Source organism: Echiichthys vipera (genome assembly GCF_963691815.1).
Source record: "Echiichthys vipera genome assembly, chromosome: 2".
NCBI classification, from domain to species: domain Eukaryota; kingdom Metazoa; phylum Chordata; class Actinopteri; order Perciformes; family Trachinidae; genus Echiichthys; species Echiichthys vipera.
The window spans coordinates 35,797,632-35,813,960 of record NC_139827.1 but is presented as its reverse complement, the minus strand read 5'-3'; the positions used below and the strand labels follow the sequence as shown (position 1 = coordinate 35,813,960).

General features: G+C 44.6%; 1 protein-coding gene across 1 annotated transcript in view; it reads left to right on the top strand.

Moving 5' to 3' along the window:
• Positions 1-16,329, top strand: part of LOC310962402 (glycine receptor subunit alpha-3-like) — a gene marked incomplete at both ends in the record, with an annotated part of 105,170 nt that overhangs the window by 87,496 nt on the left and 1,345 nt on the right. Inside the window, 4 exons of the mRNA XM_083934866.1 lie at positions 8,906-9,043; positions 10,020-10,234; positions 14,503-14,652; positions 15,904-16,032. Of these exons, the coding sequence (XP_083790992.1) occupies positions 8,906-9,043; positions 10,020-10,234; positions 14,503-14,652; positions 15,904-16,032 (632 nt within the window). The remainder of the gene's footprint in view (positions 1-8,905; positions 9,044-10,019; positions 10,235-14,502; positions 14,653-15,903; positions 16,033-16,329) is intronic.

Sequence of the window (16,329 nt, the reverse complement as noted above, 5' to 3'; positions counted from 1 at the left end):
ATTTTATCTTATTTTACTGTCTTTTTATTAGTACTTTTTCCTGTAAGTCGTAGTGCTAACCTTAGCCAACTATGTTCGTGAACTTTCTTACGTGTTTTTTGTCCGTTTGTCTCATTCTTGGGACTATTTTTGCCGACCGCGTCTCCGTCTGGACGCAACAATGCGGCGGCTCCATTGTTTACACTCGTGAACAGCTGTTGTCGCTAGCACCAACGGCGCTAATGCGGGAGAGGCCTGAAATCCCCAAAGAACTGAGGAGAAAGTACAGGGGATGTAAGGCTGGACGTAAACACCGGGAAAAGAAGAGGAGATATAAACCATCTCTCCCTTCCATCACCATGGGGAACGTAAGGTCGCTGGCCAACAAGAGGGACGAGCTGGCGGGCCTGGTGAAGACTCAGTGGATGTATCGTGTGAGCAGTGTGCTGTGTTTCACGGAGACGTGGCTCCACGAGGACATCCCGGACTCGAACGTAACTGTGGACGGCTTTCAGACTGTTCGGGCGGACAGGAGTCACCGTGAGAGTGGCAAGAGGAAAGGTGGGGGACTTGCTATTCTTATTAACAACAAGTGGTGTCATCCTGGACACGTTACTGTAAAGGAGCATGTGTGTAGCCCGGACATTGAGCTGCTTGCCGTGAGTCTGCGGCCATACTATCTGCCGAGGGAGTTTTCACACGTGATCGTTCTGGTTGTTTACGTTCCTCCGACTGCAAACGCGGCGCGCGCGAGTGACGTCATCCACACCGTCGTCGCGGGACTTCAGACACGGCACCCAGACGCATTCATTGCAATATCTGGGGACTTCAACCACATCACTCTGGCTGCAACACTGCCCACTTTCAAGCAGTTTGTGGACTGTCCCACCAGGGAAAACAAGACACTGGACCTGCTGTATGCTAATGTTAAGGAGGCTTACAGCTCCACTGCCCTTCCTCCTCTTGGAAGATCAGATCACAACCTCATCCATCTGCAGCCCCTGTATAAGCCCCAAGTCCAGCGGCTTCCTGTGACTACCAGGACTGTGAGGAGATGGTCACAGGAGACTGACGAAGCTTTACAGGGTTGCTTTGAACTCACAGACTGGGATTTGCTCTGTAATTCACATGGGCAGGACCTTGATGATCTCACGGACTGCATAACAGGGTACATCAATTTCTGTGTGGACAGCGTTGTTCCTACACAGACTGTACTCTGTTTCCCAAATAACAAGCCGTGGGTCACCAGAGACATCAAGGTCCTGCTGAATGCGAAGAAGAGGGCCTTCAGAGAGGGGGACAGAGAGCAGATGAGGCAGGTCCAGAGGGAGCTGAAGGAGAGGATCCAACAGGGCAAAGACACCTACAGGAGGAAGCTGGAGCACAAACTCCAGCAGAACAACTTAAAGGACGTGTGGAGCGGCATGAGGAGCATCACTGGCTACAAACCATCTGGTAGCCAGACGGTAGGAGGTGGTACTGAACGTGCCAATGAGCTCAATCTGTTCTTCAACAGATTTGACCAAAGGGCTCTGGACCACCCCCCCACGGCTCCTCTACAACCACCCACCTCCAAACCTCCAACCCTGCTGACACCTCCCCCTCAATTCCTTCCTGATTTTGCCCTACCTGTCCCCCCCCCCCGCCATCACCTCTCTCCACCCCCACCAACACACACAGCAGACAGACCTTCACTGCAGAGCAGGTGAGGAAGGAGCTGTGCAGACTCCGCCCAGGCAAGGCAGCGGGTCCCGACGGTGTCAGCCCGAGGGTCCTCAAAACTTGTGCGATCCAGCTGTGTGGAGTCCTGCAGTACATCTACAACCTCAGCCTGAGTCTCGAGAAGGTCCCTGTGCTGTGGAAGACATCCTGCCTGGTACCATTACCAAAGAAGGTGCGTCCCAGCACCTCAGAAGACTACAGACCGGTGGCGCTGACGTCGCACCTGATGAAGTCCCTGGAGAGGCTGGTTCTTTCACTTCTTCGGCCCCTGGTCAGCTCATCACTGGACCCTCTACAGTTTGCCTACCAGCCGAGACTAGGAGTGGAGGATGCTATCATCTTCCTGCTCAACCGTGCCTGCGCCCACCTGGACAGAGCGGGGACCACAGTGAGAATCTTGTTCATGGACTTCTCAAGTGCGTTCAACACCATCCGGCCTGCTCTGCTGGGACGGAAGCTGACGGCGATGCAGGTGGACCCTCCCCTGGTTTCCTGGATTACGGATTACTTGACGGGTCGACCACAGTATGTCAGACTGCAGGACGGAGTGTCTGACACCGTGGTCTGCAGCACTGGAGCTCCACAGGGTACTGTTCTTTCCCCATTTCTGTTCACCCTGTACACCTCAGACTTTCAGTTCCTCTCTGAGTCCTGCCACCTGCAGAAGTTTGCCGACGATTCTGCAATTGTTGGCTGTGTCAGTGAGGGGAAGGAGGAGGAGTACAGGGGCGTTGCGGACTCCTTTGTCGACTGGTGTGCAGCTAATCACCTGATTCTAAACGCCACCAAGACTAAGGAGCTAGTGGTGGATTTCCGCAGGAGTAAATCTGCCCCCACACCCATCTCCATCAACGGACTGACTGTGGATGTTGTCCAGGATTACAAATATCTTGGAGTACACCTGGACAACAAACTGGACTTTTCCAAGAACACTGAGGCTGTATACAAGAAGGGCCAGAGTCGTCTCTATTTCCTGAGGAGGCTCCGGTCATTCAATGTTTGTAACACCATGCTGAGGATGTTCTATCAGTCAGTGGTAGCCAGTGCCATCTTCTTTGCTGTTGTGTGCTGGGGCAGCAGACTGAGGGCAGCAGACGCAAAGAGGATCAGTAAGATCATCAGGAAGGCTGGCTCCGTCCTGGGGGTCACACTGGACTCTTTGGTGGCGGTGTCTGAGAGGAGGATGCTGTCTAAACTGCACAGCATCCTGGACAATAACTCTCACCCTCTCCACCAGCTGCTGACCTCCAGCAAAAGCACATTCAGCCATAGACTCATTCTCCCTCGGTGTAGTACTGAACGCCGGAGGAAGTCTTTTCTTCCGGCGGCCATCAAACTTTTTAATTCATCTCCCCCCAGTCAGGTAAGGAACAGTGGAGACACTGTATCCTGAAAATGTCACTTTGTCACTTTATACCATCACTGCACCACTTTATTCAGTTGTACTTTATTCAGTTGTACTGTCACTTACTTCAGTAAGTAATGCTGCTATTCGACACTGTCACTTTATATCACCACTACATCACTATTTATTTATTAATGGTTTACGGTAACTATCTGCTGATACACTTACTGTGCTTTAGGACATGCTGCTACATTTCACTGTGGTTTACTGTAACTGACTTAAGTACGAAATGCTGCTACACTCCACTGTGCCATACTGTCACTTAGTTCTGTAGGACATGCTGCTACATTTTTTACATTTTTAACACTTATAACTTATCGCTCCTTCTCACTTATTTAGTTTGTACTTATTTTATTTCAATCTGCTGCTAAACTGTATATTGTATATACCTACGCTTAACCACGACGTCTGTTGCACTCTGTCACACTTGGTTCATTGCTTGATTTACCTGACGTTAGCTTTATTTTGATTTGATTTATGTTTATGCTTATTGTTACTCTGATCCTTTTCCGCCTTTGTATCGAAACTGTTGCACAATAATTTCCCTCGGGATAAATAAAGCTTCTTGAATTGAATTGAATTGAATTGAATAGCATTTATTATGTTTTCTTGTTTTATGTATATATTTGCTACTTTTTAGTTTACCTTTTGCATGCCAAACACGCCGAGTGTGTTTTCTAAGTTTTTAACTACGTTACATAGATGTAGCTGACTTTTTTTTTTTCCTGTCCGTCCCCTCGTGACGCCCTCTTTGTTTACCTTCCTGTTAACCCCGTGACTGCCAGACAACGCGGAAGTTTTCCTCCTTGTTTTTCTTTTCCTATTTCACCCGGCACTTTAATTCTCCATTCGGCATGGATATACCCGTGTTTTTCATGGCCATTCTCCAAGTGTGGTTTCTCCTGGAGTTTGTGACGGCGAGCAGAAACAATGACCAGCGGAACACGTACTCCAGAGAGACCCTACTGCAGCTCGGACTCAATCCTCTACACGCCTTCGCCGTAGACTCGCTACCGAAGGAATTACTGCGGAGTAACTCAACCAGCCATGACAAGTCCACACACAAGAACAATAAGGTAACCAGAAGGGGGAAGAGAAAGAGCGGAATCAGGGCCAGGCTCAAACGGGAGACTTGTAAACAACGGCCACTTCCATCTATCGTCCTAGCTAATGTTAGATCCCTCCGGAATAAAACGGACGAGCTACAAGCTAACATTAACCACATGCATGAGTACAGGACTGCCTCGGTTCTTGCTTTCACTGAGACGTGGTTAAATAAGAACGACGATGACAATGCCCTGCATGTTGATGGCTTCGGCCCCCCTCTAAGACTTGATCGAGACAGTGAGCTCACCGGTAAACAACATGGCGGCTGCGTGTGTCTGTATGTAAACACATGCTGGTGCTCAATGATCGTCGTGAGGGAGAAACTGTGCACCCCGGACATTGAGCTTCTGGCTGTCTCCCTTCGCCCTTTCTACCTACCCAGAGAGTTTCCTCAGCTCTTTGTCATCCTGGTTTACATCCACCCCAGAGCCAACGCAGTCACAGCCACTGAACACATCACAGACTCTTTAAACAAACTAGACCACATTTCACCGGACTCTCCCAAATTCATCTTGGGTGATTTCAACCACTGCTCCCTGGACAAATCATTAAAAGGTTATCAACAGTATATCACATGCCACACACGCCAGGAGAAGACACTGGACAAATGCTATGGTTCAGTACCCGACGCATACAGGTCTGTCGCCCTCCCACCTCTGGGCTCTGCTGATCACCATGCCATCCTGCTTGCTCCGGCTTACATCTCTGTCATGAGAAGGGTGAAGAAAGTTGTCAAGAACATCAAGCAGTGGACCAACGAAAGCATCATCACCCTCCAAGAATGCTTTGAATCCACTGACTGGGACAACCTCCTGGCCCCCTCTGATGACATTAATGAACATGTGGACACTGTGTCATCGTACATTTCCTTCTGTGTGGACAACATCATCCCTTCCAAAAAGGTCACTATCTACCCCAACAACAAACCCTGGATCACCAAAGAGCTCAAGGAGATCCTCAACAAGAAGAAAAGGGTCTTCTTCACTGGCTCTGAAACGGAGAAAAGGGAGGTCAACAGAGAGGTCAAGCATGCCATAAAAACTGCCAAGCTGGAGTACAAGAACAAAGTGGAGGAGTGCTTCACGCAGGGTAACCTCCGCTCAGCCTGGCAGGGACTCAAGAACATGGCTGCTGTGAACACTGCTGCCAGCAACACAAAAACCACCTTCATCTCTCCCCAACGACCCTAACTCTTTCTACACAAAGTTCGAGCAGGACAAGACCACCCAGCTGGAGGAAGCGATGTCCAAGCTCAAGCCCAGTGACTCAGCAGCCTTCACCTTCAGCGCAGAGGACGTGGTGAAAGCCCTCAGGAAGACGAGGGAGAACAGCTCACCTGGCCCAGACAACATCAGCGGCCGCGGCCTGAAGAACTGTGCTGAGCAGCTAGGGGTCGTGTTTCAGACCCTGTTTCAAAGATCCATGGACAGCAGCATAGTCCCCGAGCAGTGGAAACACTCAACAATTATCCCCATCCCCAAGAAGAGCGCCGTCAAATGTCCCCCCCCCCCCCCCCCTCCCCCTGGACACCCCCTGGACACTTACCGGACACGTGAACTGTGAACTACTATGTTACTCCGGTCTGTTGCACTACTCCACTTACTTATTTATTCTGTTATTATATTCACACCGGACTTATTCTGTTACTATGTTCTTACTGGTCTACTTGATTCTGTTAGTTATGTTAAATTATGGTATTAATGCACTACTCCACTTTATTCTGTCTATCAGGTGTTCTTCTTTTACACTTTATCCTTGTTGTTAGGTTAAAATGTTTTGTATAGTTGCACTGTCGTTATTTGCTGCTCTGTGTGCCCTGAATTGCCCCCTGGGGAAAAATAAAGTTTTTTGAATTGAATTGAATTAGATGTAAATACACAGCCATGTTAGCGACACTGCTGACAGCGGCTGGTCTGCTGACCAACTCTTCACTAATGGTTATGCTGCGTTTACTTTGAAATTATGAACTTCCAACTTGTAAGTCAGGCTTGTAGTAAGGGGAGAGGAAGTGTAATAGGAACATGTGTGTGGTTAGATTTTAGAGGGGAACAAATAGGGGATGGACTGGAAGTAGCGGGAAGAATATGGTAATGATAATAATTATGGTTGCAAAAATGGTCAATGATGAGTAGTGGCAATAGCAGCTACGATACAGCGAGACATACCACTGATGGTGTTTTTATAGCTTCAAATTTTATAGTTTATAAGACTAGTGATAGTATATATGAGTAATAGTAATAATAGTAACAGGAAGCATCATGCAGGACCACGGCAGCAGGCACCACCACGATCAGCAGAAACCTGCGAGACAACAAAGCACAAACAACTCCGGGGAAGAAGTTGAATTAGTAACATACATTGATGAGACATGAATGATACAAACAGAGAGGAGAGAAGCTCAGAGTATCAGGAAAAGTATTATCTCCCGGCAGACTAGGCCTATAGCAGCATCATTAAGCAGAACAAAATCAGCTTTAAAAATAACAACATAGCTGAGGACTCGTATCTAGCTGTAGGTTTTACGTTTACTCTTAAATATGGGGACAGTGTCTGCCTCCTGAATAACACTTGGGAGGTGGTTCCACAGGAGGGAGCTTGGTAGCTGAAGGCTCTGCCTCCCATTCTACTTTTGGAGACGACATTCTCAGAGCGCAGTGATCTAGTCGGGTAATACGGTACTATGAGCTCTTTAAGATACAACGGAACCTGACCAATAAGAGCTTTGTAGGTAAGGAGAAGGATTTTAAATTCTATTCTAGATTTTACATGTAGCCAGTGCAAAAAAGCTTATACAGGAGAAATATGTTCTCTCCGATTTGTTTTAGTTAGTACACGAGCTGCAGCATTTTGGACCAACTGGAGACTCTTAACAGACTTATTTGAGCAGCCTGATAATAAGGAGTTGCAGTAGTCCAGCCTAGAAGTAACAACTGCATGGACTAGTTTTTCTGCATCTTTCTGAGACACGATGTTCCTAATTTTCGCAATCTTGCGCAGGTGAAAATATGCATTCCTTGCCGTTAGTTTTATGTGTGAATTGAAGGACATATCCTGATCAAAAATAACACCCAGAATCCTTACTGTGGTGCTGGAGGACAACACAACATCATCCAGATTAACAATATCTGTAGCTAATGAGTTTTAGAGGCTTTCGGGGCCAAGTATAATAACTTCGGTTTTATCTGAGTTTAACATCAGAAAATTGCAGGTCATCCATCTTTTTATTTCCTTAATGCACATTTGAAGTTTATCTAACTGATTGGTTTCTTCTGGTTTGATCGACAAATATAATTGTGTATCATCAGCATAACAATGAAAATTTATGGAGTGCTTTCTTATAATATTTCCTAAGGGAAGCATATATAAGGTGAATAGAATCGGTCTAAGGACAGAACCCTGAGGGACTCATGCTTACACGGCAATGCATCAGTTATCAAATTAAGTTTAATAATTTAAATACTGTATAAATAATTTATAAATAATAATAATAATAATAATAGTAATAATAATAATAATAATAATGATGATGATGATGATAATAATTTAATGCACTGTGCAAAATTAATACTTTTGACAATAAATAAAATTTGCTTATACAACTAATTGACTTTTTACTAGCTTTATTGTGTGGTAAAGAATCGGACTGCTGACCTGCTGCTTCCATTTGAAAAATTTGAAAAATGGAAGCAGTAGTCAAACATGACTGCCTTAATCTACTGATTTTGCTTTCAACGAGTTCTTGCTTCTTTTGTTGATCAAATTTACACTGTCACTTTATATCACCACTACATCACTTTATTTAGTGGTACTGTAACTTACTGCTGATACACTTTACTGTAATTTACTGTAACCTAGCTCTGTAGGAAATGCTGCTACATTTCACTGTGGTTTACTGTAACGTATCTCAGTAAAATGCTGCTACACTGTACTGTAACTTACTGTAACTTACTTCAGTAAGAAAGGCTGCTACACTTCACTGTGCTTTACTGTCGCTTAGTTCTGTAGGAAATGCTGCTACATTTTTAACACTGTTATCACTTATCGCTCCTACTCACTTATTTAGTTTGTACTTATTTTATTTCAACCTGCTGCTAAACTGCACGCTGCGTATTGTTGTATATTGTATATACCTACACTTAACCACAATGTCTGTTGCACTCTGTCACACTTGTTTAATTGTTTGATTTATTTTACGTTAGCTTTATTTTGATTTGATCATGTTAGCTTATTGTTACTCTGATCATTTCCCACCTTTGTATTGAAACTGTTGCACAATAATTTCCCTCGGAATAAATAAAGCTTCTTGAATCTTGAATCTTGAATCAAATAATATACAAAGAATAGCTTTTGTAACACGGGTATAACATCAAGAGTGTTTGGAAATTGAGAACTTTTGCTACCAACACATTTGATAAATACAGGCCCAGGAACAGATGTACTACAAACATACAACATTTGCAAAAATGACCTAACATTCCCAACTGAGGCTGAACAATCTCAGAATGCAGCGCTAAGCCCTCACTGAGACTACCTACCCTGAGATAGTCCAATAACTGGTAACAATTCAAAATGTCAGAGAATCTTAAAGCTTCTGCTAAACATACAATGATTTCTACTGCGTGACCTTTATGTTGCATGTTGGGTTAATGTTGTTCATTAGTTCATCATTGTCCTGTGGTTTGCTGTTTTCAGTTGGTTACACCATGAACGACCTGATCTTTGAGTGGCAGGAGAATGGACCAGTCCAAGTAGCCGAAGGCCTCACCCTCCCACAGTTCCTCCTCAAAGATGAATCAGACCTCAGATACTGCACTAAGCACTACAACACAGGTAACACACACATACACACACACACACTGCTGTCAGCATCACTTCACAGATACTGTAATATGCAAATAGGATGCAACTTTTCATCAATTATGTTTGTGCTGCTGAGATCAAGTCAAGAAAAAACTTGAGGGAGAAACAAACAGACATCCTGACTTATGTAGTCTTGTCATTAAATGGGATATAGACACTAGACTAAAAAGGATGTGGTGACTTTAGCCTTGTATGCTTTATGGGGGTGGAGACATTTAAAGGTTGAATATGTAGAATGAGCATGACACCGCCATCTAGTGTCTCAAGATTGTAGTCTTAACAACAAAAAATAATTCCAGCAGTGGGGTTGCCAGGTTGGTCAGACCTGGCCCAGTAGCCCACAGGAGAAAAAGAGAAAACAAGTATTAGAGGAGTTTCACTGACAGTTAGCATTAGCCATTACAGCTCTGTAAAACAAGTTAGCTTACCGATCAAGGAGAAATGTAGAAATTTGGGTTTTAATGCCGTTGAACTCCTTTCTCTCAGTCCATGGAGTGAATGCTTGGCCTATATTGACTCTGGTTTCTGCCCGTCTCAACCCTAGCAACCATCAACGCCCAACACTATTGGCTGCTACAATGGAAACACAACGGGACACAAAGTCATTGTCAAACCCATCAAAAACATGGAAAAGCAATACTTTCATTCTGTACCCCTCAAAACACCCCATGGGTGTATTATTTTTTAAAAGAAATATAGCTTTTAATAAAGATTCTACATATTCAACCTTTAATGATTCAATAGAGTCAGAGGACGGGGATTATTGATATTTATAGATTTTTATTTGCATGATGAGCCGACCCAAAGCATGCCCCTGTGTCAATGTTTTTTCAGAACCTGCATGAAGTGAATGTCTTGCTGCCATCTTTTAAGTTAGTTAGATCCAGAAAATCCAAATTAGTGGGGTGAAGCCCAGGTAAATACAGCCAACAATGCTTTGTTGCAGGTAAATTTACTTGTATTGAAGTGCGGTTCCACCTGGAGCGTCAGATGGGCTACTACCTGATCCAGATGTACATCCCCTCTCTGCTCATTGTCATTCTGTCCTGGGTCTCCTTCTGGATCAACATGGATGCTGCCCCGGCCAGAGTGGCACTGGGTATCACCACTGTCCTCACAATGACAACACAGAGTTCAGGCTCCAGGACCTCACTACCTAAGGTCTGTGCCATTTCCTATCACTGTCCCAACACATGCAGGTTAGGTGAATAAGAGACTCTAAAGCGCCCATAGGTGTGAATGTGAGTATGAATGGTTGTCTGTGGGTTTTTGTGATAGTTTGGCAAGCTGGTTTTGTCACCCAGTGTGTATAGGGATATGCTGTAGCCCTCTGCACAGGATGAGTCTGAAAAGTCTGTTGTAGTCAAGCTCACAACTTTGATGACTGAATTCCAGGAACAAAATTAGAAGGAGTTTCTAGAAGAGCACTTCCCCTCAAAGCAATTTCAGTCAAAAACAACTGGACTGGTTGTTTGTCTAGGAAGACGTTTCACCTCTCATCCAAGAGGCTTCATCAGTTCATGTACGCATCTGACCAGGCTGGGACTGGTCCAACTTACTGGTGTGGAGATCCAGGTATTTAACCTCTCACAAGGCCGATGATGTCACTGACACCCTTTGTGCTCCAAGTGCCCACGCCCGTCGTTAGAGTGACAGTCGTTGGTGGGCAGTTGGTTTCGACTTCGCTAGTGCTCTATTGAGTCTGAACGACAGTCGTTGGGGTCACCCGGGCCATGTGTGAACAGTTGTCCTTTGAGGTTAGATTGTTGAATCTCCTGGGAAGGGATGAAAGGGCGGCATTGTAAATTGGAGATAAGTGGTGTCTCAGACCCCCTCCTCTGTTTAGCGATGGTTTCTCCACTTTTACATAGATGGCTTCTTTTACTCCTCTTTCAAACCATCTGTCCTCTCTGTCCAAGATTTGGACATTGCTGTCATCAAAGGAGTGGGCTTTCTCCTTGAGGTGTAAGTGGACAGCCGAGTCCAGGCCTGAGGAGTTAGCTCTCCTGTGTTGGGCCATGCGTTTATGCAGTGGTTGTTTTGTTTCTCCAATGTAAAGATCTTTGCATTCCTCGTTGCATTGGACAGCATAAACCAGGTTGCTTTTGTGGTGGTGTGGTGTTCTGTCCTTCGGATGTACTAGTCTCTGTCTGAGTGTGTTACCGGGTTTGAAATACACAGGGATCTAACCTCAAAGGACAACTGTTCACACATGGCCCGGGTGACCTCAACGACTGTCGTTCAGACTCAATAGAGCACTAACGAAGTCGAAACCAACTGCCCACCAACGACTGTCACTCTAACGACGGGCGTGGGCACTTGGAGCACAAAGGGTGTCAGTGACATCATCGGCCTTGTGAGAGGTTAAATACCTGGATCTCCACACCAGTTAGTTGGACCAGTCCCAGCCTGGTCAGATGCGTACATGAACTGATGAAGCCTTTTGGATGAGAGGTGAAACGTCTTCCTAGACAAACAACCAGTCCAGTTGTTTTTGACTGAAATTGCTTTGAGGATAACGATGACCTGGACGAATGAGAACATTCACAGGCTTAGAAGAGCACTTGCTGCTCTATTGCTGCTTTATTGATACCTTACAGTATATTATATTATATATGTTGATGCATTCTTTTCACATTTTTATAATCAGCTTAATACACTGTCACTACCTGTGTCAACACAGAAAATATTGTTTCTGTATGTGAATGGGTAGAGATAGATGCAAGAGAGTTGTCAGGATTCAGTGTGGTATACGCACCCACTTCATGAAGCATTTTCTTTATTATCCACTAGAGTTCACTAGATGGAGCTCTCTGTTCACCAAAGGGTTGAAAACACACCGAATCACCATTCATTGAGCCAGGAGCTTCATCTAGTGGGCTCAACAAATACAACTAATGCTTCATGAAGCTTCATGTGGACATGACTAAGTGGACTTGTACTTTCTAGTCTTCTGACTACTCAAGGTGCTTTAACACTTATTGTCACATTCACCCAGTCACACAGACATTCCCATTGATGGCAGTGGACACCATAACACATAACATCTAGCCTAGATCTAACCATTCAAACCTAGTGACTAGTAATCATACTCATATATTTGCGTTAGAAGGTGTCTTCTACACCTTCCAGTAAGTTCAGAAGGCTGTTATCATCTATTCACGTAACAGTCCCCTTGGTGTCACATATTAATGGTCTGGGAGTTGTGTTGTTTGATTTCAAACAAAATGTACGTTACTTGGTTAGGTTTAGGCATTAAAAGTACATGTTTAGGTTGAAGAAAGATCATGGTTTGGGTGAAAATACTACCGAATGTAATGCGAGAGATTTACTTAAAAAGTCACCGTTTCACATGGGATCCAAACTCGAGTCCCCTGCCGTGAAAAATCATGCTACATTAACTGCAAGCAGTATGTGCATCCATGGTTATGGATGCACATACTGCTTGTTTCCATCTGGTTCAAAGGTTTAAACTCCCAGGGCTTTGGTGCAGCACACATACATATATAGTTGCATATTTCGGAGGACATACTTACACATACTATATTCGTGTGTGTGTGTGTGTGTGTGTGTGTGTGTGTGTGTGTGTGTGTGTGTGTGTGTGTGTGTGTGTGTGTGTGTGTGTGTGTGTGTGTGTGTGTGTGTGATTATCCCTCTCCTGAGACCTGATTTTTTTCTCAAGATTTATTGGTGGATGTATTGTATGGGTAAGCACATGTTTTGAACCTTCATCATGTATATCGCTCGTGTGTGTGTGAGAAAAGAGCCCGAGTCGTGTTCTGGTGTCTTAATCATAAATGGAGCACTTTGTTACATAACCCTTATTAGCACAGCCATCTCACTCACACATATTGTACACATACACCTCTACGACGTGTGTGTGTGTGTGTGTGTGTGTGTGTGTGTGTGTGTGTGTGTGTGTGTGTGTGTGTGTGTGTGTGTGTGTGTGTGTGTGTGTGTGTGTGTGTGTGTGTGTGTGTGTGTGTGTGTGTGTGTGTGTGTGTGTGTGTGTGTGTGTGTGTGTGTGTATTTAGTGGTTAGGAGGTTTATCATGTTTCCAGTGCTAAACAGAACTTTGCACTCCAGTATGTAACACATGTCTGAATAAGTCATTATTTCATAAAGAAATGAGGTTGCTTCATTTTGACATCACAAGCATCTAGCTGTGCCACGTGCGTGCATGCATGGAGGGCATCAGCTGCAGCCCTAAAACTATGTCTGTAATGATTGTGGGGAATTATGAACCGGTTAGGACATCAGAAGAAGTGTAATAAAAAGTCACCCAGACTCGTGACCTAAAGTCCCACTCCAGACACTTGTTAAAGTATTTCAAAACTACTCAAATGTGATTCTTTTTTTGTTTAACATGGATTTCCCACATAGAATGTAACCAAAACTTAGAGATGGAGCTGGAAGCACATCTACTGTTTCTCCGTCATTGAGGAATTCTGCATCTGCGGAGAGGAGCAGCCATAGGCCGACATGTTAGAGCTTCAGACAGGAGGTGGCGTAGCCTCTTGGGCAGATCGCCTACTCGAAGTATGGCAGGTCCAACTCTTGGATCCCCGCAGGTGGATGGACGAACACTGAGCCTGAGCTGCCTGTCATGTGTGCCATGGAGCTAACGTTAGCAATCTGCAACTAAGTTAAAAGGCGTGTTTCCATTAGGGTAAAATGTGGCAGCTCGGAAAGTTTCAGTCTACGCCCTCTCAAATGGCCGTTCACTGGCCGTGTTTCCATTACAAAAAATGGTCCCAGAGGTATTTGGAGGACTCTGGAGGTAACGTATCACTCTGAATGGATTTAGATCGCCGGTGATCAGCTGATCAGTGTTACAGTGGTGCTCAAAGTTAGAAATACAGAATAGTTACAGTTTGATTAAAGGTGGCCCGTATAATTCACAACGTCAACTTATGTACAAGTAACATAAAAAGAAAACACTCCACCTTAAAGGTTCTGTGCGCTGTTCTGGATAAAAGTGTCTACTCTACTTCACCGTGTTGTTGTGGTGTCTGTACTACCACACATCAGGAACCAGGCTTCTCTCAGGGGACAAAAACAGCCCTGCTCTCCCACAGGGCAAACAAACAGCCGCTCAAACAGCCGCTCGAGCGACTCACATGCAAATTAGGGGCGTTTCGGCGAGATTGACCTGCCTGATTCCGGGTATTCGACCCTAATGGAAACACACCTATAGTTACAGCATCCTGAACCCGGTGTCAGACAGACCCAGACCCAGACTCAGATGAAGAGTCTGTTGTCATTAAAATCAGCGACTGGCAGCATGCATGTGTGTGTGTGTGTGTGTTTGTAAGTGTGCAGGTGTGCATGTGTGTGGCTGTGTGCGTGGTGAGAGGCAGATGCAGAATACCTAGTTTACAAGAAGCCTCTTGTTGGAGAAAGTTTGACACTTATGTGTGTGTTTGCAGGTCTCATATGTCAAGGCCATAGACATCTGGATGGCAGTGTGTCTTCTCTTCGTCTTCTCTGCGCTGTTGGAGTATGCTGCTGTCAACTTTGTGTCGAGGCAACATAAAGAGCTGCTGCGATTCAGACGGCATCACAAGAGCAAGAACAAGGTACAGAAAAATACTACAACACCACATATATACTACTATCTACACCTTCACACACATGTGCACATGTACACTCAGACTTATGGACTTCTTGTTCTCTCAATTCTGGTTTGAGGCTGCCACCTTGTGATGACATGCTCTTGCAGTTTGATTCTTAGAGGAAAAGCATTAGATGAGGAAGTGGAAGTAGGGGGGTTAAAAAGAAAAGCCTGATGTTGGAGAGTGTTGTCGATCAACCCATTCTTGATGTGCATCTGACTGTGCATGTTGGAGTCTGCTGAAACACCACACCTCACTTACTGTGTTAGTGCATGATACAGCATGGCTGTCACTTCATCATGTGCTTTATAATTCTTTGGTTCACAGTTGTGTTGTTTCTGTGGCAGAAGGCCATCCACACAGAGGATGAGTCTTTTGTCAATGCATGATCAGGATCTCTGGGGTTTTGGAAAGAATCAACTCAACATTCAGTCAGCTCACATACACAGACACTTCCAATTGCTCTGACACAGATTACAGGTAAACTGTCTGTTAGAAATATCAAGTGGAATTATTGATTGGTTTAAGACATGTACTGATTAAACTACACTTTATAAAACCAGGTCAATATATGACTGGATTTATGCTGAGGAAATAATCACAAATTGGGTTGAAACTCCAGCATAAAGTATCCTGTCCAGATCTCACAGACCCCATGTAATAGTCTTTCAATGTGGTCAGGAATCAGATCCTGTGGGTCCTGTGGGATTTACCATCAGGTGTCAACCACAACTGTTGAATGTTGTTTGTGTTTATTTGAGGTATACATACACTGATGTTGCTGTATGTTGTTGCAAAGTAGTAAAAAGTAGAGAAAAGTAGAGCTGCAGTTGTAAATGTTTAGAGGAGTTAGCTGTATCCCCCCAAAATCTCTGCTTATCTTTAATCAGATGGGATGTTCGTGGATAAGTAGAGAATGAGATATTAACAAAAACACATCACCATTAGAAGAGGGATGCCTTTAACGAAAAAAGCTAAATAACACTAATTCAAAGTAACACACATGCAGCATAGCAACACATAAAAAGAACACATAAAAAGGCTCTTTTATTTGATAGCATCTTCACCTGACAAAGTTTGAATACAGAAGACTGTTCTTTCAACATGCAGTAGTTATTATGAATGAATGGGTGTCCCAACCCTCTTTTGGATGCTATATGTGTGTACTTTTTGGTTTCTGTGTGTTGATTACTGGTGCATGCTGTTGACTGGTAGAACAGTGGAGGTGCAGTTGATCCAGAGGAGCTAGCTGATTCCCTTCGTCGTGTTAATGTTGACAACAGCCTCAAACCAACAGACCCTCCTTATGGATCTATGAGCAACATCTACATCAGCAACCACAGGGTAATGGCACTGTGTGTGTGTGTGTGTGTGTGTGTGTGTGTGTGTGTGTGTGTGTGTGTGTGTGTGTGTGTGTGTGTGTGTGTGTGCACGCGCGTGTATGTGTGTGTGCGTGCGCGCATGTTTGCATGTATTTCTGCATGTTTCACTTGCATGTTCCAACCTGTGTGTTGTTAAGTCCTCCCCACCACTTAGCTGGTTTAGTGAGGACGTGGACAGCTGATGGTGATTAGAGCCTAAGGTGGGAGCCCCTGGTATAGGTGAAGGTTAAAATGACAAAAACTATAACAGTTCAGTGTC